General features: G+C 39.2%; 1 protein-coding gene across 1 annotated transcript; it reads right to left on the bottom strand.

Moving 5' to 3' along the window:
• Positions 1-1,137: 1,137 nt before the first annotated feature.
• On the bottom strand, positions 1,138-10,133 carry LOC146631882 (uncharacterized). Its single transcript, XM_085353969.1, has 4 exons — positions 10,038-10,133; positions 9,557-9,672; positions 4,826-5,047; positions 1,138-2,097 (listed from the first exon to the last, which is right to left on the bottom strand). Exons 1-4 carry the CDS (start codon positions 10,069-10,071, stop codon positions 2,077-2,079), a joined length of 393 nt encoding a protein of 130 aa, XP_085210095.1. The 5' UTR covers positions 10,072-10,133; the 3' UTR covers positions 1,138-2,076.
• Positions 10,134-13,298: the final 3,165 nt, after the last annotated feature.

The following is a 13,298-nucleotide window of genomic DNA, read 5'->3' as shown; positions in this document are numbered from 1 at the left end:
TGACGGAAGAGTGTGAGATGGGCAGCCAACATTACATCAATATACACCAGAACCATTGAACCTATTCAAGGAAGAATTAAGGGGAAAAAAGTGAGGTTCAACCTGTTACCAGCTAGGTGTAACTAATGAAATGGCCAGTGAGTGTGTATGATGACTATAGTTAAACTTGACTCCTAGGTTATCACACTTTAATATTCCAGAGTAATCAGCTTAAATCAATAGATGCATAATCCCCGTACACTGGCAGTAAACAGCATTGAATGGAAAGATACTCAAATGTATATTTAGTCACAAAAACTATCCTATGTCCTCTGGAAATATTTTAAGACAAAAACGACTAAACAAAGATGCTAAAAAGTCATAAGATGGAATCATTGCGGTCGCATTTGTATACGCAAATATGCTTAGATTTTTTTAGGGGTTGAATACTGCATATTGCAAAAGTACATCTTTGGTGTGACGCATATATACACACACACACACACACATATATATATATATTTGTGTGTGTGTGTGTGTGTGTGTGTGTGTGTGTGTGTGTGTGTGTGTGTAATACAATTCAACAATAATTCAATGATACTCGAAAAGATTTTCAAATTCTTTTTTTATTGAATCATTAGAAAAATTACAAAAAGAAAAAGCTTAGTTGCACTTTTAACTGACAACAATGTGCAAATATACATTCATTTTTTATTTGCTTCATCTTTTTGCTTTTGTTGCTGGGTTTAATGACATCATCGTACAGCACCAATAACCATGATTTCCTAATATCTGCTTCATTGATTGCCATCAGCAAATCTAGCATTAACTGTTTTTTTATCCATCACTGTATAATCTAGTTTCCTAAATTTAAAGATACAGTGCTTAACAAATGCTTTTAAAATTGATTAAGCAGTCATTGACGAAACAGAAAAACAAACATTATTTTAGAAATCCTGTCAAAAACCTACTTAAAATTAATGAATTCACTGAACTTAATTTGAGCCGGCACTAACAACTAATCTTTCTGTTGGTCTCTTTTTCTTTTAAGTGCTTTTCTATTTTTTCTGAATTTTTGTAAAACAGCAAATTTGAAAATTCATGGATAACATGAATTACACTTTAGCATTAGAAATATAATTTCAATTAAAACCCTTGTCCATAATGTTGGATTAACCATTACATTTAAGTATATACCACTACTGTTTAGAGTCATTAAGAAGAAACAAATAAGAAAATAAAAAATATTTTACCAGCTGACATACAAATTAATATTTTAATGCAATTGGCACATCCCTAATGGCAACACGTGTGTACCTACTTTTGAAGTTGTTCAGTTTTTCCCAGTGCAAATATGTCATCGTGAAAAAAATTAAATAAAATGCAGACATAAAAATAACAACCTGACAGCAGGTTCTTCATCATCTGATGGCTCAAGATATGACAGACTACCTGCATTTCACTAAACTGTTTTCAAACACATGAATTTAGAGCTCGATCAAAGATAGCAAAATGTAATGAGTATGATTTAAGGTACATATGGAGTCAAAATCTTAACATGTTTTGCAAAAGGGACAAATCCCTTTTTTAAGGTTTTTCCCCATTAAGAATTCAAAACACACCTAAACTTACTAAATAATGTTAATTAATCTAAGCATTTTCACCTTACTGAGAAATGCTAGAGCTTCCCAAAAGACAGCACTTAGAAAGACAATAAATAGACATGATTAGAGGCTACCCCACTGATTACTCAAAAGACTCTCCCTTAAGATCATGATGTAGTGAAGATCCGCTGGTATCATATTTTTATATTATTTGCCCTTTATTTATTAACCCATTCAGGGAGAGCATTTCAAGTAATACAATTATTTTACCACCACATATAAAGCCAAGAATCACTACATGGGCTCAGCCAAGCAGGAACTTCAATGAGAAAGTGTTCTGTTTTTTTCCCCCCTTCTCTCTCATATAATAAACAGGCTTAGTGTGTGATAACATGTCTGCCTGTGTGATAACAAAACCCTGAACAGACATTTAAGAAATTAATACCCAGTTTGATTGTAGAGCTCTATGAGGTTGGTTTGGCTGGATTTAGTCTCAAACAGGTGCAACTTTGCCCTGAAAAGTAACAAAACACGCACAATGAAAAGACATGAATTTGTATATGTCACTGAAACATTTCAGATATTGCACAAAGTGTATAATACAACAATAATGGTCTTTTAATCATTTTTTGAACTGCAACTGAATCCAAAATTAAAGATGACTTAACTAAAATAAGACTGTGGTTCAGGTCAAAGACAGACTAAGAATGACCGACGGATTCGAAAATCATCTAAGATAAAAGTTCATTTCATGTTGTAAAAATGCTGCATAACAAGGTCATCTGCAATTTCCTGTAGAGTAAGTCAGTATAGCCTCAGTAACTTTGCCAAGTGCGTCAGGTTTAACAAGTTCAATCAGGACAAAGTGCAGTGTCCTTTTAATAAAACACTAGAAACATTTATACAAAAAGACTCTCTGACCCTTACTTTTCTCCTCTTCTGTAGAGCTTTGGTTACATACACTTATCATTTTAATTATTTGTTTGAACTGTTATTTTACCAGGGTGGAATATCTGTACTGCATACATCCCAAATACCTTAAAAAACCAAAAACAAAACAAGAATTAGGTGCACAAATTTATTTTGGATTTTCTCTAATCCACATAGGCCCAGAAGTGTGCATACAGGCTTAAATACACACACACACACACACACACACACACACACACACACACACACACACACACACACACACTAATATTTGGTTAAATGTCCCTGTAGCAAGGTAGAAGCTTCAAGTTTGAAGCCATCTGCCATCAGTCAGTTTTCTCTCATTTCAGATCTCTTTATTATGCTTTCTGACTACCGGTCATTCTCATCATCCATTACACATCTATTTATTCCTTAATCTGTATTCATTTGTTTTTCATTTTGGATTTTCTCTAATCTACAGAGTCAAAATTATGAAAATCTTTGAATAAGAGGTTTTAAAGGTTCAACAGTTTTGTTTCACTTGACAAAATTAAGACCTATTAACTTCTTGTTTTTGTAATCATGACTAAATATAACTGATAGTTTCTCTTTGGCAGTATAAAAATGATTTGTTTGTCAGCACTTAGTGGATTGACCTATAAAATGGGAAAGTCCAAGGAAGGTAAGGTCTCTCTGAGCCATTCATAAACAACCGCTTATCCCAAAACCATCAATTCAAACACTTGTATGCAAGTACAGGTTATTTTTAGTTTGTTGCCACTTTGTCAAGGTCTGGATGAAGACCCACACTCTCACTATCACATGAAAGGAAACTGACAGGATGACTGTCAACATAGCAGAGAAAGTTTACATCACCATCAACTGAGAGTACCAAGCTTGGACAAGCAAAATGCTTATTGGAGAAATGTTTTATGATCAGATGAGACTAAGACTGATCTATTTGGCCACAATGACGATTATTAGCCACTCCCTCGTGCTTTACTCTCGCGCTGCTCCGTGTGGCAAATCGAGTGCACCTCTCTGCATTTTGACCACGTGTCACAACAATTAAGAGCAGCGGTCCCCAACCTTTTTTGCCCCACGAACCGGTTTATGCCCGACAATATTTTCATGGACCGGCCTTTAAGGTGTCGCGGATAAATACAACAAAATTAAACTAGTACTGGTACCGAAAAAAAGAAAATTTATTCATAACGCACGTGAAAAGACCCAGGAAAACCGAGTAAACGATAAAAACGATAACAAAATAACGCTGAAAACCGATAAAAACCCTGAAAACTATACACTTCACACCTGAGCCTCAACTCTCGCGGCTCGGTACCAAACGACTCACGGACCGGACCAGTCCGAGGCCCGGGGGTTGGGGACCGCTGATTAAGAGGACCCGAGGGAAGCTCGGAAAGCTAAGCAGAAGTTATTTGGAGAGGAGAGTGACTGCCATTGGTTGAAAAGAGAGGTAAAAAAAACTTCAGTGGTGTGGAAACATTATGGGTTCGCGAGTCAGACGTGGATCAAGTAGACATAGTGTGTAAACTTTGCTACAGTGTCGTAGCTGCACCACAGAGCAACACCGCAAAGTTCACTAAACATAGATGTTTACATTTTTCATTTATTTTTTATATTGCAAACATTTGCACTGTTATCAGTATTTGCACACTATTTTATATTATTTTTTGACAATCTTTAAAGTCATTATTCAATACATTGTTACTGTTAAATAAATATCGTCAAATAATCGAGATCTCAATTTCAGTGAAAATAATCGTGATTATCATTTTTGCCATAATCGAGCAGCCCTATATATATATATATATATATATATATATATATATATATATATATATATATATATATATATATATATATATATATATGAGCTTGTGTGGATTGGAGAAAATGTATGAGATGTATGCCTTACTGTGATTCCACCCTGGAAAAAGAGCAGTTCAAAGAAATCAATAAAAGCCCCAAATTACCATGGTATTCTTACTCATTACAAGTGTATTTACATAAACATATTGTTTAACCAATATTTGCAGTGGGACAATTGAAAGGCTACTTCAGCTGTCATTTTTTTCAGTGTCTGACCTCCAACCTTATTATGATTAACATCTAATACACAGAAAAATATATTTGGAAATCCCAAGATTCTTGAGTCATTGCATTAACAAAAAAAGAAGAAGAAAAGGTTTCGACACAGTCCATCCGGCAGCTTGTCATCAATACCCCAGTCAACCTTTTTTGGTTGAGGTTTACTGTCATATTTAGACTTAAATCTGAAGTGATCTGAATCTTAAAAGTTTACTTACCCATCCACCTCTCTCAGTGATCCATTTGCCCACCCGCCTGTTGAGGAATGAAGCCAAGGCTGTCTTGACATTCTCTTTCATCTCTGGGTATGAGTTTTTCAGATAAAGTCCAATAGCTGCTGAGGCCCGGATCAGCTGCATCTCTGGAGCAATGTCAGCTTTCTGAGCGACATGACTCTTACATAGGAGCTCCACGCCACGTTCAAATGCAGCCTCTGTAGCCTGGGGTGAGAGGAGGCGGTACTTTATAAGAAGCCGGAAAACAAACATCCTAATAACTCTGACCACATCCATCCATCTTCTTCAACTGACACCAATACTTTATCTCCTAAATTATCAGCATACAATAGAGCATATTATATTAACCTCCTAGGACCTGGCATCCACATACAGTGGGGCAAAAAAGTATTTAGTCAGCCACCGATTGTGCAAGTTCCCCCACTTAAAATGATGACAGAGGTCAGTAATTTGCACCAGAGGTACACTTCAACTGTGAGAGACAGAATGTGAAAAAAAAATCCATGAATCCACATGGTAGGATTTGTAAAGAATTTATTCATAAATCAGGGTGGAAAATAAGTATTTGGTCAATAACAAAAATACAACTCAATACTTTGTAACATAACCTTTGTTGGCAATAACAGAGGTCAAACGTTTACTATAGGTCTTTACCAGGTTTGCACACACAGTAGCTGGTATTTTGGCCCATTCCTCCATGCAGATCTTCTCGAGAGCAGTGATGTTTTGGGGCTGTCGCCGAGCAACACGGACTTTCAACTCCCGTCACAGATTTTCTATGGGGTTGAGGTCTGGAGACTGGCTAGGCCACTCCAGGACTTTCAAATGCTTCTTACGGAGCCACTCCTTTGTTGCCCGGGCGGTGTGTTTTGGATCATTGTCATGTTGGAAGACCCAGCCTCGTTTCATCTTCAAAGTTCTCACTGATGGAAGGAGGTTTTGGCTCAAAATCTCACGATACATGGCCCCATTCATTCTGTCCTTAACACGGATCAGTCGTCCTGTCCCCTTGGCAGAAAAACAGCCCCATAGCATGATGTTTCCACCCCCATGCTTCACAGTAGGTATGGTGTTCTTGGGATGCAACTCAGTATTCTTCTTCCTCCAAACACGACGACTTGAGTTTATACCAAAAAGTTCTACTTTGGTTTCATCTGACCACATGACATTCTCCCAATCCTCTGCTGTATCATCCATGTGCTCTCTGGCAAACTTCAGACGGGCCTGGACATGCACTGGCTTCAGCAGCGCAACACGTCTGGCACTGCGGGATTTGATTCCCTGCCGTTGTGGTGTGTTACTGATGGTGACCTTTGTTACTTTGGTCCCAGCTCTCTGCAGGTCATTCACCAGGTCCCCCCGTGTGGTTCTGGGATCTTTGCTCACCGTTCTCATGATCATTTTGACCCCACGGGATGAGATCTTGCGTGGAGCCCCAGATCGAGGGAGATTATCAGTGGTCTTGTATGTCTTCCATTTTCTGATGATTGCTCCCACAGTTGATTTTTTCACACCAAGCTGCTTGCCTATTGTAGATTCACTCTTCCCAGTCTGGTGCAGGTCTACAATACTTTTCCTGGTGTCCTTCGAAAGCTCTTTGGTCTTGGCCATGGCGGAGTTTGGAGTCTGACTGTTTGAGGCTGTGGACAGGTGTCTTTTATACAGATGATGAGTTCAAACAGGTGCCATTCATACAGGTAACGAGTGGGGGACAGAAAAGCTTCTTACAGAAGACGTTACAGGTCTGTGAGAGCCAGAGATTTTCCTTGTTTGAGGTGACCAAATACTTATTTTCCACCCTAATTTACGAATAAATTCTTTACAAATCCTACCATGTGAATTCATGGATTTTTTTTTCACATTCTGTCTCTCACAGTTGAAGTGTACCTCTGGTGCAAATTACTGACCTCTGTCATCATTTTAAGTGGGGGAACTTGCACAATCGGTGGCTGACTAAATACTTTTTTGCCCCACTGTATGTGGACATCACATTTAGGGTTGTCTAGACCAAAGTACAAAATTTTGCTTTACAAGGGCCTGATATCCACGTGCGAGGACATTATACTGCCACTGTTCTATTGAAATTTAAAACGAATGTCCTCATATGTGGATCTCATTTTTCTCAGAAACAAAAATCAGGTAAAAAAAAAAAGTCTGGTAATACTTTGTTTCTACATTCATCAGGTGCCAATCAGCCCAAATAGCAAAGACAAATTAAAAATGCATGCCATGAAAGAGTTCGGGTCTAGTTTAGTTTACCTTGGGAGAATGTAACTGCATGTTTTGGGTATTTATCTTCATTCAATTGATTTTATTTAAAGGTGGCACACTTTGGAAATATGGGCGATCGTGGCTCAAGAATTGGCAGTTCGTCTTGTAACCGGAAGGTTGCCGGTTCGAGCCCCGGCTCGGACAATCTCGGTTGTTGTGTCCTTGGGCAAGACACTTCACCTACCGCCTACTGGTGTTGGCCAGAGGGGCCGATGGCGCGATATGGCAGCCTCGCCTATCAGTCTGCCCCAGGGCAGCTGTGGCTACAACTGTAGTTTGCCTCCACAGTGAGTGAATGAATAGTGGAACTGTAAAGCACTTTGAGGTTTCTCGAAAAGCACTATATAAATGCAATCCATTATTATTAAGTGTTAATATAAAGTATGGTTTATTATTAACTACATTATTATATTTCCAGCTAGAGCTGGGCGATAGAACGATAACGATATGTATCGCGATATAACTTTTACTCGATAGGGAAATTAAGCTATCGCGATAGACCTCGCCGCTCTTGTCCTCTTAAAAAAAAAAAAAAAAAAAAAAAAGGTCAGCCAATCCAAACTAAGTAGCGCAGAGCCGAACCAATCACAGCCGCAGCGTCACGTCGCCGAACCAATCACAGCCGCAGCGTCACGTCGCGTGACTTGTTACGTACAGCACAAGTGCCAAGCCGCACGTGTGTTTGTTTGGGAAGCAGCCAGCGGGTAATGGAGCCAGCGGGTAATGGAGGAAATGAGTGTGCCGACTAGAAAAATCAACCGAGCGTGACCGAAGAGAAAACAGATGATGGTTCCAACGCCGGAGAGATTGTCGAACGGAAGAGCCATAGAAGCTCCGTAGTGTGAAGGTATTTCGGCTATTTCAAGTCTGACAAAAAACAGAGTAGCATGCACTGTAAATTGTGCCGAAAGCAAGTCTGGAAATACAATAAACTGGTGCATGCGTCACACTGTGCGCCACGTTATTGTTTCGGTGAAATGAATTTCTACAATACTGTTAATCCTACTCTCTGCAGTGTTTAAATGCTTACATATACACACAGTTACTGTCCCTCCACACATAAGACTCGGTTCTGCTTCTATGCCCCAGCTTTGTTTACTTTTTCCCACCGAGGCTTCTAGACTTCTGATTGGCCAACATTTCTGCACGGTTAGGAATCTAGCGCCACCTGCTGCTTTGGCATGTTCATAGCAGCGTTTTTCTTCATTTCTGCCTTTATGTGTGGACGGGATTATTTTTTAAAACGAAAACGGAAAATCTCCGTTTTCAAAAATACCCGTGTACGTGTGGACGTAGCCTCAGTGTCTGACTGGAAGCGCTAATTCGTCATTCGGCTTTTGTCAGACTAAAGTAACTGTTAAAACTGTTTGAAAAGCTCAGCTATACAACAAGGAGAGATTGAGAATTTCCTTTTAGTTCTCAGTTTATTTGATATTGACAAAAGTTAGTCAGTTTTGTCTGTTATTCTGTAAAACAAACTAAGATTTATTTTTAGAATTAATATTTTGTTTCTAAGTGGAATTGACAATTTAGTCTGTTTCGTTTGTTCTATTTTGAAACTTAAACGCTTTAGCGGCTGCCTTTTGTGTAGTTTGCAATATTTGCCTTTATTTATCTGAAAAAGTCTCATGTTCCTTAAGTACATCTACCCTGTTGAACTTATTATGGGAAATAAATATTTAAATAAAAACAAGCTGCTGATTATTTCACATTTTACTTGTGAGCAACGGCACATTTAAATCTTACAAATATAGTTATTTGGCTTATATCGTGATAGATATCGTTATCGCCTGAAATGAAAAAAACATATCGTGATATGAAAAAATCTCATATCGCCCAGCTCTATTTCCAGCTCATCTTTGTTAGTAGCTATTATATAAGCCATGCACTAACCAAACAGAGTGTTTGGTTAGTGCATGGCATGACATGACTGTCGTTTTTTTTTTTTTTTTAAAGCAAATATCTTAGTGCACTGAACATGACAACAGCTAGTAGACTGCAGTCAACTACAGTCAAATGCCTCACAGGGGGCAGATCTCGATTTTGAGAAAAACCCAAACCTTAGAGGAACATTTTCAGCACCTTGTTGAATTCATGAAGAATTAAGAAGAATTGCTACTTCCTGGTCCAACCCCAAACTGCCTGGTGAGTGTTTTAGTTGCTCTCTAATTCTAAGAGAGCAACTAATTCTATCCATTTTTAAAATATTGTGTTTAATGTATTTCATGGTGACTCTGGTGATGATCTAACACCGAAATATATGGTTCAGAATCAAACTGGGACTTTAAGCTCTTCCCATTATCTAACATAATCTAGCTCAGCTGTTACAAAACCAAACTGGACACTGTAGATTTAGAAACTTAAAACAGTTTACAATCATCCTGCTGCTGTGTGAATAATGACAAAGAGGACATTAAATAAGGATGTGTTTTATGGGTTTACCTCTGTTGCTGCGGTTTTCTTCAGCTCATCTAATGCTTTTTTAAAATTGGGGTCCTTATTCAGGGTATCGGCGACAGCTCTCAGTTTATCAGCGATTATAACCGGGTCAAAATCGTCTTTAAAAACACAGAGAAGCACACGGTTAATACGTTTGTCATATTAACACTGACAGTCATCCTACGTTAGACCTGCTAACAACAAGCAATGGACGAAGACACTGAGATGAACTCCGTGGGGTATAAGAGGAAATAATAATATTAGACTAAAAATGCCAGACTCAAAACGTCTTCTTCATGTTTTAATATTATTTAATGTCTGCTAGGAGCGAATTTCGACTGCAGCAGAAATAAAACAAGGAAACACTTTAATGCCAACCATTCAAAAATGAAAGCGTTCAGAGTAAGCGTTTTAGCTTACTGTGGCTAGCTTACTCGGTTGGGTATAAGAAACGTTATATTTCACATACAAAAGCTGCACTAACCTGAACTGTCAGTCTCCAAATCACCATGTAACATACGGGGCCTCGCACTGTTTTCGTCGTTAAACAGCGATTCAATTATCTCGTTTGTTTGCCACTCTACAATTTTTTCATCCGGTGTTCCAGATCAACTGGCGTTTAGATCAACTGGCGTTGGTCGAACAGATGTGTGGCAGTCTTGCGTTTCAGTAGCTCCTACCGACAAACCAGCAAAAAAAACGCCAAATGTGTCACCTGTGACACTTGTGAGGTTGTCTCAAACACACTCCGTCAGTCTTGATGCTGTTGAACAACAAAATGTTTAAAAATGTGGCGAGTTTACCTGGTGATATCCTCGTGCGCGACGCGATCGCGAAAACAGCAAACAAGTAACACCACGCCGTTGTTGTTCACAGGACAGCAAGAGTAAACGATCGGGAGACTCTTGTCGTCGTTATCGTTCCCCTCGCACGGTTTGTTTCTCCGAATTCAGCGTTTTTGCTTCACAACTACAGCGTGCAGTTTACTTTGTGCACTAACATGGACTCGAGTCAACCAGCGCCACCTCTGGCCAAGTGCCACAGCCTACAGCCAGATCAACCTGTGACACACATCTGCACCACGTTTGAATTCGTGTCATGCACATTTGTACCTTTCAATTGTGTCTGTTTGTGCGTCATGCAAATAAACCTTTGGAAAGAATGAAATGATATCATGTATTTATTATCAGCCTACATTTGTACAAAATTCCAAATTATATACACAAAGTCATAGAAATCACCACTCCAATTGGTCATCATGATTTTAATATTCTCTTTTTCCATAACAATGAAATACACCTTGGACAAATATGACACATCAATATTTCATTAGTGTTGTCACATCACATCCTGTAAGCATCGTCTGTCTGTGTCTTTTCCCTGAAAATGAATATTTCCAGCCAATATAGGCAATTCATCAACATGGCTGGAGTTATATACAGTCTGTATAAGTGTGGTTAATCTAATGAAGATTTGTAAGGAGACGGCAGTTACTGTGAATTCACAGCAGTTACACAGTGATTAGTAATAAACAGCCAGTGAGAGTGAGTGGATATGACTGTTCCCACCACTAACACATGACCATAGGCCACTACTAGATTAACTTGTGACACATCTGCACCTGCTGCTATGATCACATTGAGTAGAGGCTGAGTGGCTGCACTTACCCCTGGTACATCCAAATCTACCCACAAACATGTTGAAAGATGCAATGGCAGCAATGTGGATTGTCAACACTGAAAACAATCAGTAAGCAAAGACAACAGGGATCAATTTTTTCTGTTTATTTAGCACCCACAACATTTGTAGTCGCCTTCTGCACAGGGGAAGTCCACACACACCGTGTGGTACCACTTTCCACAGAAGGTGCAATCTGCAAGATTGAATGAGATTGTCAGGGTCATTGTCTGGCTGTTTATTACTAATCACTGTGTAACTGCTGTACATTCACAGTAACTGCCATCTCCTTATAAATGTTTATTAGATTGACCACACTTATGCAGACTGTATATCACAACCAACTCTAACATGTTTGTTTGCAGAGGGAAGACACAGACAGACTACGCTAACGACATGTGATGTTACAACACTGGTGAAATATTAGTGTGTTCACGACATTTTTCGTATGGGCAAAAGTATTGATATCAGGATGGTGATTCTTATGTGTATGTCATTTGGCATTTTGTACAAATGTAGGCTGATAATAAATACATGATATCATTTCATTCATTTCAAAGGTTTATTTGCATGACGCACAAACAGAGACAATTGAAAGGTACAAATGTGCATGACACGAATTCAAACGTGGTGCAGATGTGTGTCACAGGTTGATCTGGCTGTAGGCTGTGGCACTTGGCCAGAGGTGGCGCTGGTTGACTCGACTCCATGTTGGTGCACAGAGCAAACTGCTCGCTTTAGTTGTGAAGCAAAAACGCTGAATTCGGTGAAATAAACCGTGCGAGTGGAACGATAACGACGACAAGAGTCTCCCGATCGTTTACTCTTGCTCTCCTGTGAACAACATCGGCGTGGTGTTACTTGTTTGCTGTTTTCGCGATCGCGTCGCGCATGAGGATATCACCAGGTAAACTCGCCACATTTTTAAACATTTTGTTGTTCAACAGCATCAAGACTGACGGAGTGTGTTTGAGACAACCTCACAAGTGTCACAGATGACACATTTGGCGTTTTTTTGCTGGTTTGTCGGTAGCAGCGCCTGAAACGCAAGACTGCCACACATCTGTTCGACCAACGCCAGTTGATCTAAACGCCAGTTGATCTGGAACACCGGCGCCATGGCTATGACTAACTATAAGCAGCCGGAGGAGCAATAGTTGGCTAATTTCCGGTGTGCGCCACTCCCCTCTCACCATCCACGTATCCGTGAAAACACAGGATTAAAATAATACTATCCTGCTTATGCACAAAACACCTATTATATTTTTGTGCAAACAGGCTACATTAAACGTCAAATAATGAAGTCTGTCACGTTTTACATTCTTCCTGCATGTTGTCCCTAACAGAGTCTTCATCATTGCATTTGTCTGAACTTTTATTCGGTCACTTTGAATCTATTTAAAGGCGTACGGGAGTGGGATGGGCTGTACTGTGACGGTTGTGTTTTCTTCACTTTGAAAAATATTGCATCATTTCCTGGTGAAGAACTCAACCCTAACTAGCCTGAACCGAACAATACCCCACTCATAATTCAACGCTGAAATTAAACGTGTGAGAGTACTTCTATTTGGGCACCAAAAATCATTGGTGATGGAGATCCTTTATGGGGTGCTCAACAGGGTCGGCAGCAGACCATAGGAACTAAACAGATAACTAACTTTCTTGGATTGCAGATACAAAGCAGGAGAGTCTTGGTTTGAGGGTGGGTCAGTAAACTCACAAGATACTAGGCCGGGTATTTGTGAGTGCAATATCCTTGACATATTTCCTTCTCTTTTTTTCTCGTAATATCCGAGTAGGGTCATGCTTTTCATTATGAAACTGTTTGAACGAGAGTAACTTGCAGTTGAAGTGTATCTGCAGAAGTCCGGGTGACTTTACTGGCCTACACCCCGTCCATGCTCAAACACTCTTAAATTTCATCATAGTACCCCTAGAAATAACTATAGTGATAGCAATTATAATAATGTATTTTGATATTGTTTTCTAACATTTTCTTTTATTTCTCAACTTTTCTGTTAGAGTCGCTTCAGGTTTAAACAAGTTTTAATCCCCCGTGTTCCTGATA

This window comes from Diplotaxodon limnothrissa, linkage group LG5, assembly GCF_057381915.1.
Source record: "Diplotaxodon limnothrissa isolate DT_005_m linkage group LG5, D_limnothrissa_male_GT1.1, whole genome shotgun sequence".
In the NCBI taxonomy this organism is placed as follows: Eukaryota; Metazoa; Chordata; class Actinopteri; order Cichliformes; family Cichlidae; genus Diplotaxodon; species Diplotaxodon limnothrissa.
This window is presented reverse-complemented; position numbering and strand designations above follow the sequence as displayed.